This window comes from Mesoplodon mirus (genome assembly GCF_964341445.2).
Source record: "Mesoplodon mirus genome assembly, chromosome: 3".
In the NCBI taxonomy this organism is placed as follows: domain Eukaryota; kingdom Metazoa; phylum Chordata; class Mammalia; order Artiodactyla; family Ziphiidae; genus Mesoplodon; species Mesoplodon mirus.
In genome coordinates this window covers 49,292,337-49,305,319 of record NC_138978.1, presented here as the reverse complement: position 1 = coordinate 49,305,319, position 12,983 = coordinate 49,292,337, and the positions used below count along the sequence as shown (strand labels likewise).

Here is a 12,983-nt window from a genome sequence, read left to right as displayed (position 1 = left end):
GTAGCCTTTGTCGTTTCTTGATCAGGGGACCACGACGTGGAGGCACTCCTGGCTCAAGTGCAGGCTCCAGTTTCCCTCTGAACCCGCGAGGGCTGGAAGATGGCGGGGAAGGGACAGGTGTGTTAGGGCAGAGGGACCAAGGTGATTTTCTTAACTGTTTTTGAATTTCCATCACCGTCACAATGATCTGGCATGGATGTTGATAATGTTCCCCTATCTGCAGGGTGGAGAACAGAGTACAAGGAGGAACTTGGAAGCTAGGAGACCAGTGAGAAGAGTTCAGGTGAGGTGGGGCTCAGATCGAGGTGGGGCTGTGCTTTTTAAGGCACCAGACCTGACCGAAGCTCTGGGCTGCAGTCCTGGCTTTGTCACTTGGATGACCTAACTAATTTTGGCAAATCAGTTAATCCTATTGAGACTCCTCATTTACACACTGGTAGAGACCACTAACTGTCCACCAAAACCCCTTCCTCCCTTTGAGCACACCACTGGACTACATTTCCCAGCCTCCCTCGCCCTCAGATGTGCCCTTGTGTTAGAGTCGCTCCGGGAGAATGTGAGCAGAAGTGGTAAGGCCCTGTGTGAGGTTCTCCTGGCTCTTCTCTTATTTGGACGCAGATGACAACCAGGCCATAGGTGGTAGCAGAGTCATAAGGGGAAGGAGCTAGATCCCGGAATCACTGTATGGAGAACTGCCCACCAACCTGAACTTTGGCCTGGTCTGGGAACAAGAAATAAACTCACTGTAGTTGAGTCACTGCATATTCAGGACTATTTATTAGAGCAATTTAGTTCACCCTAATTGTTACAGGTCGTCAGGTTTAAATGAACAGAGACACAAGGGTTGAGTTTAGTGCAATAAAGTTTTATGCAAATGCATAGATATACATGATGGACATTTTCCTAAAATATATGTGATGTCAGGGTCCCATCCTAAAGTTGTTTGAGAGGAACCCCTTAGGAAATTCTTTTTCCAATTGTTCAGTTTCACAAATCAGGATTTGTAAATTCTCCTTAAAGGAGAAATCTTTAATGTCCTTAAAACAGATTTTGTAGTTGAACCCTGAAATATCACCTTATATTTGAATAGCATGCAACATACAATATCTTCTTTAATCCTCACAGTCCTGTAACAAAAGCAGGTCGGTTTTTATCCCCATTTTACAGATGAGGAAAGTGAAGCTCAGGAAAGGTCAAGTGATTTGCTTGGAGGCCACATTGAGGCCATTAACGAGTTAAACAAGGATGCAGACTCATGTCTTAAAACATCAAAATGCTTCAAGAGCCTCTCCCCGAGCTAGTTGAGACCGTAGCTCCAGGTCTAGAAACAGTGAAATGAGACCCTTGGCTGAGCCCCACACGTAGTGGGGAGTCAGGAATCTCTTCATGAACTCAGCTCAGAAAGGAAGCCACTAGGGATCAGCAGAGGGTTCTGCTTTGACCCAAAGCATTTCCTTCTGCAAGGGAACCGTCTTGCCCTACCAGACCCTGTGGGCATTGTGGGCAGTGTCCAGACACCAACATTCAGGCCAGAGTTGCAACAGTTGGTTCTCCAAACTTGGCTTATATAAGAAAAATCACACACACACACGCACATACACACACACGTACACACACTACACAAGTTAAATGTAGATGTGTTTCAAAAATATGTTTTCTAGCTATGTCCTGGTGTTAAGATGGCCTACAGGTTTCATCCTGTAGGATCGCTGTAGTCATTGCAGGTTGTGAAATATTGGGAGGATTTGTTGAGTTCTAGGAGGTGGTATTTTGATTCTATGGACTGTTTGTGACCTGAAATTCATATGTTGACAGTGTTATGGAATTGGGAGGTGGGCCTTTTGGGAGGTAATTAGGCCATGAGGGTGGAACCCTCATGATAGGAGTGGTGTCCTAAGAAGAGAAATGAAACAGCTAGCCCTCTTTGTGAGGATACAAGATGCCCATCTGCAGACCAGGAAGAGGGCTCTCATCAGATCTTCCAGCACCTTGATCTTGGACTTCCCAGCCTCCAGAACCATGCAAAATAAATTGTTGTATAAGCCACACAATCTGTGGTAATTTATTATAGCAGCCTGAACTGCTGATGACAGATGGTTTGAAGATAGTTGAGCCAAAAACCCAGAAATAGCTGAATCCTGCTCTGCCCATCATACTCCTCCCCATGGGTTTCCCTAGGGGGCAGATCCAAAGGAATGATAAAAAAAAAAAAAAATGGGGCACTGTAAGATAATAAAAATAAATAAATATAGATATAAATGTATATCTATAGATAGAGATGATAGATAGATAGATGATAGATATATAGATAGATAGATATAGCTGATAGGTAGATACTCCTGGTTCCTAACACTGAACTCCTAAATCTCTTGGAATTTCCTGGGTAATGGGGTGTCTTTTGTTCTAATGAGGTGACTCTGCGTGGGCACCTGGATTCCTCTTGGATGGGGGCTGGTCACCAGAAAGGCCAAGCCATGATTTCAGCCTCTGCCACCACCACCTCCATCGTCCAGGGTGGGGAGAGGGGCTGGAAATGGAGTTAATAATTGATCATGCCTGATTAAGCATGTTCCTGATTTTGTAAGACCATTCGTTCTTCTACATATGAAGGAACCATGAACAGAGCTCACAACCATCTCCTGCATATAATCTGTAACAGAATTGCAGGGATTGGCAGTAAAAGCAAATAAAGTCAGCAATCTAGGGATCAATGACCACAGCCTGAATCACTCTTGGCTGACCAATTAAACAACAGATAGTTGTGCATTCGTTGTATGCTTGGCACTATGCTAGGTATCCCAGCATTACAACAACAGGTAACCTCTGCCTGAAATTGCCAACTCTCTGTTTTGCCACCTTGACTCATATGAAGGACTTGAGGTATATCAAGCATATTTTCAGCTTAACTGATGAGTAAACAGAGTGGGTAATACCCCCAAATCCTTAAAATAAGCAGAATAAGCAACACTTTATAGGATTTGCTTATACGGGTCTTCTCCAACTTTCTGATGGATGCCTACAATTCCTCCACTAGAGTCCTATCTTGTTAATATAAGGGTTAAAATGCAAATAACTTCAGAAAGGAAAACATTAAGTTGTTTTTAATCAATTATGCCTCCTTGTTAATAAAATACTTAGGAGTAAGTTTTTAGGAAGACGGGATGAGAGCAAGAAAGAGTGCAGGAAAGAGGCATTGGCAAGTGGGTAAAAAGTTGAACTGAATGTTGAGAAAATGAGTAACCCACAGGACTGAGTCAAATAAGTTATGAATTATTGTTTTGGATGAGCAAAATCAAGGTAGATTGTTACATAAGAATAGAAAAATACTAAAATATGGCTATTTCTAAAATTTTTCAGAAATTTCTCTACTAAGATAAAAAGCAAATGTGTACGACAGTGAACAAATCAAACGGTTATTGATAATAAAGCCACAATGTCAAGGGCCTGAACCAAGATGGTGGAGTAGCAGGACGTGCTCTCACTCCCTCTTGTGAAAACACCAGAATCGCAGCTAGCTGCTGGACAGTCATCGACAGGAAGACACTGGAACTCACCAAAAAAGATACCCCACTTTCAAAGACAAACGAGAAGCCACAATGAGATGGTAGGAGGGGCGCAATCACAGTAAAATCAAATCCCATAACTGCTGGGTGGGTGACTCACGGACTGGAAAACACTTATACCACAGAAGTTCACCCACTGGAGTGAAGGTTCTGAGCCCCACATCAGGCCTCTGAACCTGGGGGTCTGGCAACGGGAAGAGGAATTCCTAGAGAATCAGACTTTGAAGGCTAGTGGGATTTGATTGCAGGACTTCGACAGGACTGGGGGAAACAGAGACTGCACTCTTGGAGGTCACACATGAAGTAGTGTGTGCATCGGGACCCAGGGGAAGGAGCAGTGACACCAGGGGAGACTGAACCAGACCTACTTGCTAGTGTTGGAGGGTCTCCTGCAAAGGCAGGGGGTGGCTGTGGCTCACCGTGGGGACAAGGACACTGGCAGCAGAAGTTCTGGGCAGAATTCCTTGGTGTAAGCCCTCCCAGAGTCTGCCATTAGCCCCACCAAAGAGCCCAGGTAGGCTCCAGTATTGGGTTGCCTCAGGCCAAACAACCAACAGGGAGGGGACCCAGCTCCACCCATCAACAGTCAAGCGGATTAAAGTTTTACTGAGCTCTGCCCACAAGAGCAACAGTCAGCTCTACCCACCACCAGTCCTCCCTCCCATCAGGAAACTTCCACAAGCCTCTTAGATAGCCTCATCCGCCAGAGGGCAGACAGCAGAAGCAAGAAGAACTACAATACTGCAGCCTGTGAAACAAAAACCACATTCACAGAAAGATAGACAAGATGAAAAGGCAGAGGGCTATGTACCAGATGAAGGAACAAGATAAAACCTCAGAAAAACAACTAAATGAAGTGGAGATAGGCAACCTTCCAGAAAAAGAATTCAGAATAATGATAGTGAAGATGATCCAGGACCTTAGAAAAAGAATGGAGGCAAAGTTCGAGAAGATGCAAGAAATGTTTAACAAAGACCTAGAAGAATTAAAGAACAAACAAACAGGGATGAGCAATACAATAACTGAAATGAAAACTACACTAGAAGAAATCAATAGCATAATAACTGAGGCAGAAGAACAGATAAGTGACCTGGAAGACAGAATGGTGGAATTCACTGCTGTGGAACAGAATAAAGAAAAAAGAATGAAAAGAATTGAAGACAGCCTAAGAGACCTCTGGGACAACATTAAACACAACAACAGTCACATTATAGGGGTCCCAGAAGGAGAAGAGAGAGAGAAAGGACCCATGAAAATACTTGAGGTTATAGTCAAAAACTTCCCTAACATGGGAGAGGAAATAGCCACCCAAGTCCAGGAAGCGCAGTGAGTCCCATACAGGATAAACCCAAGGAGAAACACACCAAGACACATAGTAATCAAATTGGCAAAAATTAAAGACAAAGAAAAATTATTGAAAGCAGCAAGGGAAAAACGACAAATAACATACAAGGGAAATCCCATAAGGTTAACAGCTGATTTCTCAGCAGAAGCTCTACAAGCCAGAAGGGAGTGGCATGATATACTTAAAGTGATGAAAGGGAAGAACCTACGACCAAGATTACTCTACCGGCAAGAATCTCATTCAGATGTGACGGAGAAATCAAAAGCTTTACAGACAAGCAAAACTAAGAGAATTCAGCACCACCAAACCAGCTCTACAACAAATGCTAAAGGAACTTCTCTAAGTGCAAAATACAAGAGAAGAAAAGGACCTACAAAAACAAACCCAAAACAATTAAGAAAATGGTCATAGGAACATACATATTGATAATTACCTTAAACGTGAATGGATGAAATGCTCCAACCAAAAGACACAGGCTTGCTGAATGGATACAAAAACAAGACCCATCTATATGCTGTCCACAAGAGACGCACTTCAGACCTAGGGACACATACAGACTGAAAGTGAGGGGATGTAAAAAGACATTCCATGCAAATGGAAATCAAAAGAAAGCTGGAGTATCTATACTCATATCAGATAAAATAGACTTTAAAATAAAGAATGTTACAAGAGACAAGGAAGGACATTACATAACGATCAAGGGATCAATCCAAGAAGAAGATATAACAATTATAAATGTATATGCACCCAACATAGGAGCACCTCAATACATAAGGCAACTGCTAATAGCTATAAAAGAGGAAATTGGCAGTAACACAATAATAGTGGGGAACTTTAACACCTCACTTACACCAAAGGACAGATCATCCAAAATGAAAATAAATAAGGAAACACCAGCTTTAAATGACACAATAGACCAGATAGATTTAACTGATATTTATAGGACATTCCATCCAAAAACAGCAGATTACACTTTCTTCTCAAGTGCGCACAGAACATTCTCCAGGATAGATCACATCTTGGGTCACAAATCAAGCCTCAGTAAATTTAAGAAAATTGAAATCATATCAAGCATCTTTTCTGACCACAATGCTATGACATTAGAAGAAGAACGAAAGCATACGTCTACATGAAGACCTATATGGGACTGCTTATAGCAGCTTTATTCAAAATTGCCCAGATTGGAAACAACCCAAATGGCCTTCTCCTTGAAAGTGGGTAAACTGTGGTATATCCATTCAAGAGAACACAAGTCAGCATTAGAAAGGACCAAACTGCTAATATAAGCAACAGTATGGATGAATCTCAAGAACACCATGCAAAATGAAAGAAACAAGATTCTACATACAGCATGATTCCATTTATATGACATTCTGGAAAAGGCAAAACTATAGGGCTGGTAATCACATCAGTAGTTGTCAGGGGCTGGGGCCTACAAATGGCACAAGGAAACTTTTAGGGGTGATGGTAATATCCTTTATCTTGCTTGTTTGGGTGATTAATTACATGACTATATACATTTGTCAAAACTCACAGAACTGGAAAAAAAAATCCCATAGAGCTCTATACCTAAAAAGGGTGAATTTTACTGGCTATAAGCTTTACTATTATAAATCTAACTTTTACCAAAATCCTTCTGTGTCTTCTCAGAGGTCAGATAAAGTCTGAGCAGCTTAGCTTCACAATCAAGCCCTCTAAGGACTGACCTAACCAATCCCACCTGCCTTATTCTCTGCGATTCCCCTTTACACACTCCATGCATCATCCAAATCGAACCATCTAGGATTTTCCAGACAGGCCCTGAGCTTTTTGGCTTCCTTTCCTTTGTTCATGCGCTTTCCTTTGTCCTAATTTTTCTCCTCCCTGAAAGAAGTGAACACTTGTGGAAAGAACACAGCTTGGAACCCTGGGGAAGGGGCACTCTGTGCTGAATTTCCTAAGAGTCCCCCTTTCCTGTTCAAACTTCCAAATCTCCCACCAAAGCAGCATGCACAGAGGCCCAGGTGGTACAAGGGGAGTGACCGGGTGTGAGCAGATGGGGCGAGGACAGGAAGACTGGTCATGGTGAAGGCTATCTGTGCCTTAGCCTTCCTGGGTTCAAAGGGCCTTCTCTCCTGGTCTCACCCTCCAGAACGCTGTGGGTAAAAGAGTGGGGAGAGCATTCTGGACATAGAAAAGTCCCAGGCCCCTCCTGCCCTCATCCTTCTCACACTGCCCTGTAACTGTAGAACGGGGGTTGAGTGCCTTCCCCAGAAAGGTGGGAGCCACTCTGGGACAGAACTGCTGTCTGTCTGGTTCTCTTCTGCAATGTCCCAAGATGTGCCTGCCACATAGCAAGTTCTCAATTAATTTTTGAAGGTTACATGCATGAATGCTGTTGCCTAGCAGCAGCTTTAGGAAATCCCTTTCTCTCCCCAAATTTCAGTTGTCTCAACTGAAAAACATTGAGAGTAATTCCTACCTTTTAAAGTTATTGTATACAGTAAATACATATAAAATCACTTTGAAGATTATGAACTCTAGTGATATAAGAATTTATTATTATTGTTATTATAAAAATGGATACTTATGATTTCAATTTCAGATTTCTGGACAAGGAATGTGACTTTAGTTAAAAATACTAAAAAGTGAGTATGCCTACTGAAGTATTTAGGAGGAAGTATTGATGTCTGCCATTTACTTTGAAATTTATCAGATTGTAAGGTAATTAATAGATGGGTAGAAGGATGATAATAGATAGGTGATTAATAGATTAACAGACAGGAAGATATGTCATAAAACAAGAAGAATAAAACATTAATGGTAGAATTTTAGTGATGCATATACAAGGGTACACTGTAAAATCCTTTCTATTTTGGTGTATGTTTAAATTTTTCATAAAAAAATGTCAAGTGAGGGGCTTCCCTGGTGGCGCAGTGGTTGAGAGTCCACCTGCAGATGCAGGGGACACGGGTTCGAGCCCTGGTCTGGGAAGATCCCACATGCCGCGGAGCAATTGGGCCCGTGAGCCACAACTACTGAGCCTGCACGTCTGGAGCCTGTGCTCCGCAACAAGAGAGGCCCCGATAGTGAGAGGCCCACGCACTGCGATGAAGTGTGGCCCCCGCTCGCCACAACTAGAGAAAGCCCTCGCACAGAAACGAAGACCCGACACAGCCCAAAACAAATAAGTTAATTAATTAATTTAAAAAAAATGTCAAGTGAAAAAACTTAGGAAAAATAAGCTTCTGCCAAATCGAACTGGAAGTTTCCTTGCCTGGAGCACTGACTCATCCTTTAACAAATATGCATTGAGCTCCTTCTACACGTGCCAGCTAGACACTGGAGTTTGAGAATAGAGAAGTTCTCTTTAGTAGGGACCACAGGCATGTGAATAAATAATTACAATATAAAGGGAAAGTGCTCCAAACTGGGAATGCACAAGAGGCTGAGAATAAAGAGGCATTGTCTGGAAAAATCAGGGAAGCCTTCATATTTAAGCAGAGTTGTGGAGGATAAATAGGAATTTTCCAGACAGAAACTAGGAGAAGAGTGTTTCAAGAACAGATCACAGTGTGGCCAAAGCATGGCCTGGCTGGAGTGCAAAGTGAGCATGTCCACACGGCCAGAGGGTGGCCAGCTGGAGTAAAGAGACCAGGCTGTAAGAGCCAGAAAGGTGACCAGATGGAAAACTTGCTCCGTTGGTCCATCAGCCACATTTATGAAGCACCTCCTATGTGTATAGCTCTAAATAATGGAAAGCAAAAGGCCGCCTTTCCACACAGGAGTCAAATCCCAGGCTGCCTAGCTGGAAGCCCAGAACCAGCGGTTTGGCAGAAAGAAGCAGGTGAGGCTTGGCAGTGACAGGTGAGAAAGATTAGCTGCCACTACACATTCCAGACGGAGACTTTACAACACTCCCACACATGCCCTCTCTCGCCTGGACTGAAGACAGCAAATTGTTCAAGGCCAAGTTGTGTTCCACACCCATGGCCTCTGCAAACCTGGCCAAGGAGGAGAGGCTGAAGTACAAGATCTGAGTCAGAGCCCTGGTCCCCGCCCTGCCTGTTTGGCTGCGGGCCTCTGAGCCATTTCCATCACCCCCGCCTCTGCAGGCACTCATGTATAAGATGGGAAGACAGCCCTGACAATCACTCTTTGCCATTCTACAGCAGCCTCACAGTCTGTGGACCCTACACTCTTCCATCCACACCCACACTGGGTCGTGGCCCGCACACTACAGCCGTAGCAGGGATTGACAATAGCACACCAACATGGAGGGTTTGTGAGGCCCCAGTGAGAGCACCTCCATCCTTCCAGACTCAATTTGTTCTCATTAATTCTTTACTCCTGCCTTAGTTTTAAATTTATTTTGACTTTTCTAAACTTCTAGAATCGAATGATGGCTTCTGTTGGTTTCAATCTTTCCTATTTAATGTTAAAAGCTATTAAAGCTATGAATTTTCCTCTAATGGGTGCTTTGACAATATTACATAGGTTTTGATATAGAGTTTTTATTGTAATTAATTTCTAAATGGACTGTAATTTCAAACTAGATTTTCTCTTAGACCCAAGAGCTTTTAAGAAGACTACTTACTAGTTTCCAAGTACTTGGTTTTGAGGGTTATCCTTTTATTGTTAATGTCTTGTTTTATTGTACTCTGTTTAGAAAAAGTAACCTAAAATTTTCTATGTAGGGTGTTTTTAATTCAGATATTTTAAATGAAATTTTCTTAGAAGATTAACTTTTATAAATGTTCCATGAATATCTGAAAATAATGTGGAGTAAAACACACCTATTCAAATCCTCCAAATAATTATTTACATGTCCTTATCTGTCAAATTCTCAGGTCTATTAAGAATTCCCAGGCTTCCCTGGTGGCGCAGTGGTTGAGAGTCTGCCTGCCGATGCAGGGGACACGGGTTCGTGCCCCGGTCCGGGAAGATCCCACATGCCGTGCAGTGGCTGGGCCCATGAGCCATGGCCACTGAGCCATGGCCGCTGAGCCTGCACATCCAGAGCCTGTGCTCCGCAACGGGAGAGGCCACAACAGTGAGAGGCCCGCGTACCGCAAAACAAAAAACAAAAAAACAAAAAAACCACAGCTGTTCAGGAGGCCTGCTGCAGCAGGGAGTGGCAGGGTGGGGAGTGGGCAGCGCAGGCTGGCACGTCCAGCAGCAGCAGTAGTGTCAGTGTTTGGGCAGCTGTTCGGGGCTGGAGGGGGTAAAGCCGGCAAGGGCGGCCCGACCCGCCCCCACCGGGAGGCCATCCAGAGGCTTTGGAACACAGAGGAGATCCTAAGTAAGAAGCAAGAATTCCTGGAGAAGAAGATAGAGCAGGAGCTGATGGCTGCCAAGAAGCACGACACCAAAATCAAGTGTGCTGCCCTCCAGGCACTGAAGCGCAAAAAGAGGTATGGAAAGCAGTTGGTACAGATCAACGGCATGCTGTCAACCATCGAGTTCCAACGAGAGGCCCTGGAGAATGCCAACACCAACACCGAGGTGCTCAAGAACATGGGCTATGCCACCAAGACCATGAAGGCTGCCCACGACAACATGGACGTCGATAAAGCTGATGAGTTATTGCAGGACATTGCTGACCAGCAGGAACTTGCAGAAGAAACTTCAACAGCTATTTCAAAATCTGTAGGGTTTGGAGAAGAGTTTGACGAGGATGAGCTCATGAAAGAATTAGAAGAACTAGAACAGGAGGAACTAGACAAGAATTTGCCGGAAATCAGTGGACCGGAAACAGTCCCTCTACCAAATGTTCCCTCTGTATCCCTACCAACAAAACCCACCAAGAAGAAGGAAGAGGAAGACGACGACATGAAGGAATTGGAGACCTGGGCTGGATCCACTTAACCGGTTCAGTGCGGGCTGGGCCCAGTCTGATGGCCTGCGCGGCGGGCAGGCGCGTGTGTGTGCAGGGCAGGCAGGTTCCATCACTCTCGAATCTTCCTCCAAAGCAGTAGGGCGGCATCACTGCTCACTCTGCATAGCATGGTCTGCACCCAGTGGGACAGGCAAGGGGCGGGGCAGGTGCCTGCTGTTTATAATGTTGACTTTCTGTAAAATAAACTGTATTTGCAAATCCAACATTGAGCTTCTGGACTACACTAACTCTACTGCTGAACTTCAGTGGATAGGGTCGACCGTTTGCAGTTGAAATGATCTGAAAATGTAGCCTCTGTCCTTTTAAGTCAGCTGACTTGTCACACATCTCTTTGTAAGACTTGTACTGGCAGGAGTTGTTTGTTTTTTTATAAATTTATTTATTTTGTTTAATTATTTTTGGCTGTGTTGGGTCTTCGTTGCTGCGCCCAGGCTTTCTCTAGTTGCGGCGAGCGGGGGCTACTCTTGGTTGCAGTGTGTGGGCTTCTCATTGCGGTGGTTTCTCTTGTTGCAGAGCATGGGCTCTAGGCACGTGGGCTTCAGTAGTTGCGGCACGTGGCCTCAGTAGTTGCGGCTCACGGGCTCTAGAGCACAGGCTCAGTAGTTGTGACGCACGGGCTTAGTTGCTCCGCGGCATGTGGGATCTTCCTGGACCAGGAATCGAACCCGTGTCCCCTGCCTTGTCAGGCGGATTCTCAATCACTGCGCCACCAGGGAAGCCCAGGAGTTGTTTTTTAAAAGCCATAAGCTTTTCCTTGTCCTTAGCTGTAATAAAGCATCTGATTTTGGTTTCCTCGAGAGCTGTATTTCAGTCCATCGCCTGTGTACTGGCCCCTGTGTTTCCCACTCTGGTCCACTCCTCACTCCCACTCCCCTGGTCTTTTTGGAGTTTGTGACACTGATTTGAAACAGATGGTGTTCTCTTGAGAGCGCGTGAGATTGTTAGAGTTAAATCCCAGCTATACATTTTTCTAACGTAGCTCTAAGGTCCTTGTTGCTGTTTGTGATAACTGATAGATAACTCATACATTTATAATCAGATGAAACTATGGTTTGCACTGTCTATTAAATATCTCAATTAATTTAAAAAAAAACAGCTGTTCAAAACCAGGCAAAACTAACCTGCACTACTGGAAGTCAGGAGAGGAACCACCTGATGGGGAGGGAGGTTGGGGGGTGGCCCTGCGGTGCTGGAAACGTGCCCTTCAACCCTCTGGGGGGTGGTTACATGGTGAGTCCATTTTGTGACAATTCATGGGGCTCTTCACTTAGGACTCATGCTCCCTTCTGTATGGTTATTAGACCCCAGTAAAAGGTGGGCTTAAAAAATGAAGGACAGGGCTTCCCTGGTGGCGCAGTGGTTGAGAGTCCGCCTGACGATGCAGGGGACATGGGTTTGTGCCCCGGTCCGGGAAGATCCCACATGCCACGGAGCGGCTGGGCCCGTGAGCCATGGCCGCTGAGCCTGCGCGTCCGGAGCCTGTGCTCCGCAACGGGAGAGGCCACAACAGTGAGAGGCCCGTGTACTGGGAAAAAAAAAAAAAAAAATGAAGGACAGGAATGAGAAACGGAATGAGGCTGATGCCCAATGCCATCTGGTGAATGAAGAAGGCAGGCACACGAAGGCAAGAGCTTAGCTGTCTTACAAGAACACCAACAAACCGAAGATTACATCATATATGGGGGATGGCTGCCTCTGGGGAGGGGGAGGAGGGGGGGGAGGAGGGGGAGGGGGAGGAGAGGGTCCTTGCTCAACCAGAGATGAGAAATAGGCCAAGTCCCCGAGCTGCCCCTGAGGCCTCAAGACAAATATGAAGAGAATGGAGGGAGCATTTCCCTAGAAAATAAGAGAGTGGGATGGCTCTGGGTGATGTCCATTAGCACAGTGGTTCTCAAACTTGTCCCTAGAACAGCAATATCAGCATCACCTGAGAACTCATTAGAAATGGAAGTTCCCAGGCCCCACTCCAGGCTTACTGAATCAGAAGCTCTGGCGTGGGGCAAGCCCTCCAAGTGAGGCTAATGCCCGCTCAAGTTTGAAAAACCACTGCCTGAGAGAAATGAGACAGTGGGAGTGGGTGCGAGTCCCTGGTAGAAAAAAAAAGAGGTGGGATTGGCTCCCTCAGAGAATCAGTTCCCGGGGGGAAGGAGAACTTGGGGCTGCCTGCAGAGTTAGGAGAGGGTTCCCTGCTTCTCAC

At 45.0% G+C, this 12,983-nt stretch overlaps 1 protein-coding gene across 1 annotated transcript; it reads left to right on the top strand.

Annotated features, from left to right (window-relative positions):
- Window positions 1-9,161: 9,161 nt before the first annotated feature.
- LOC309799131 (charged multivesicular body protein 4b-like) lies at window positions 9,162-10,775 on the top strand (the record flags this gene model as incomplete). Its single annotated transcript, XM_082612138.1, has 2 exons — window positions 9,162-9,168; window positions 10,064-10,775. The coding sequence occupies 2 exons, from the start codon at window positions 9,162-9,164 to the stop codon at window positions 10,753-10,755; spliced, it is 699 nt and encodes a 232-aa protein (XP_082468264.1). The 3' UTR covers window positions 10,756-10,775.
- Between the last annotated feature and the right edge of the window lie 2,208 nt (window positions 10,776-12,983).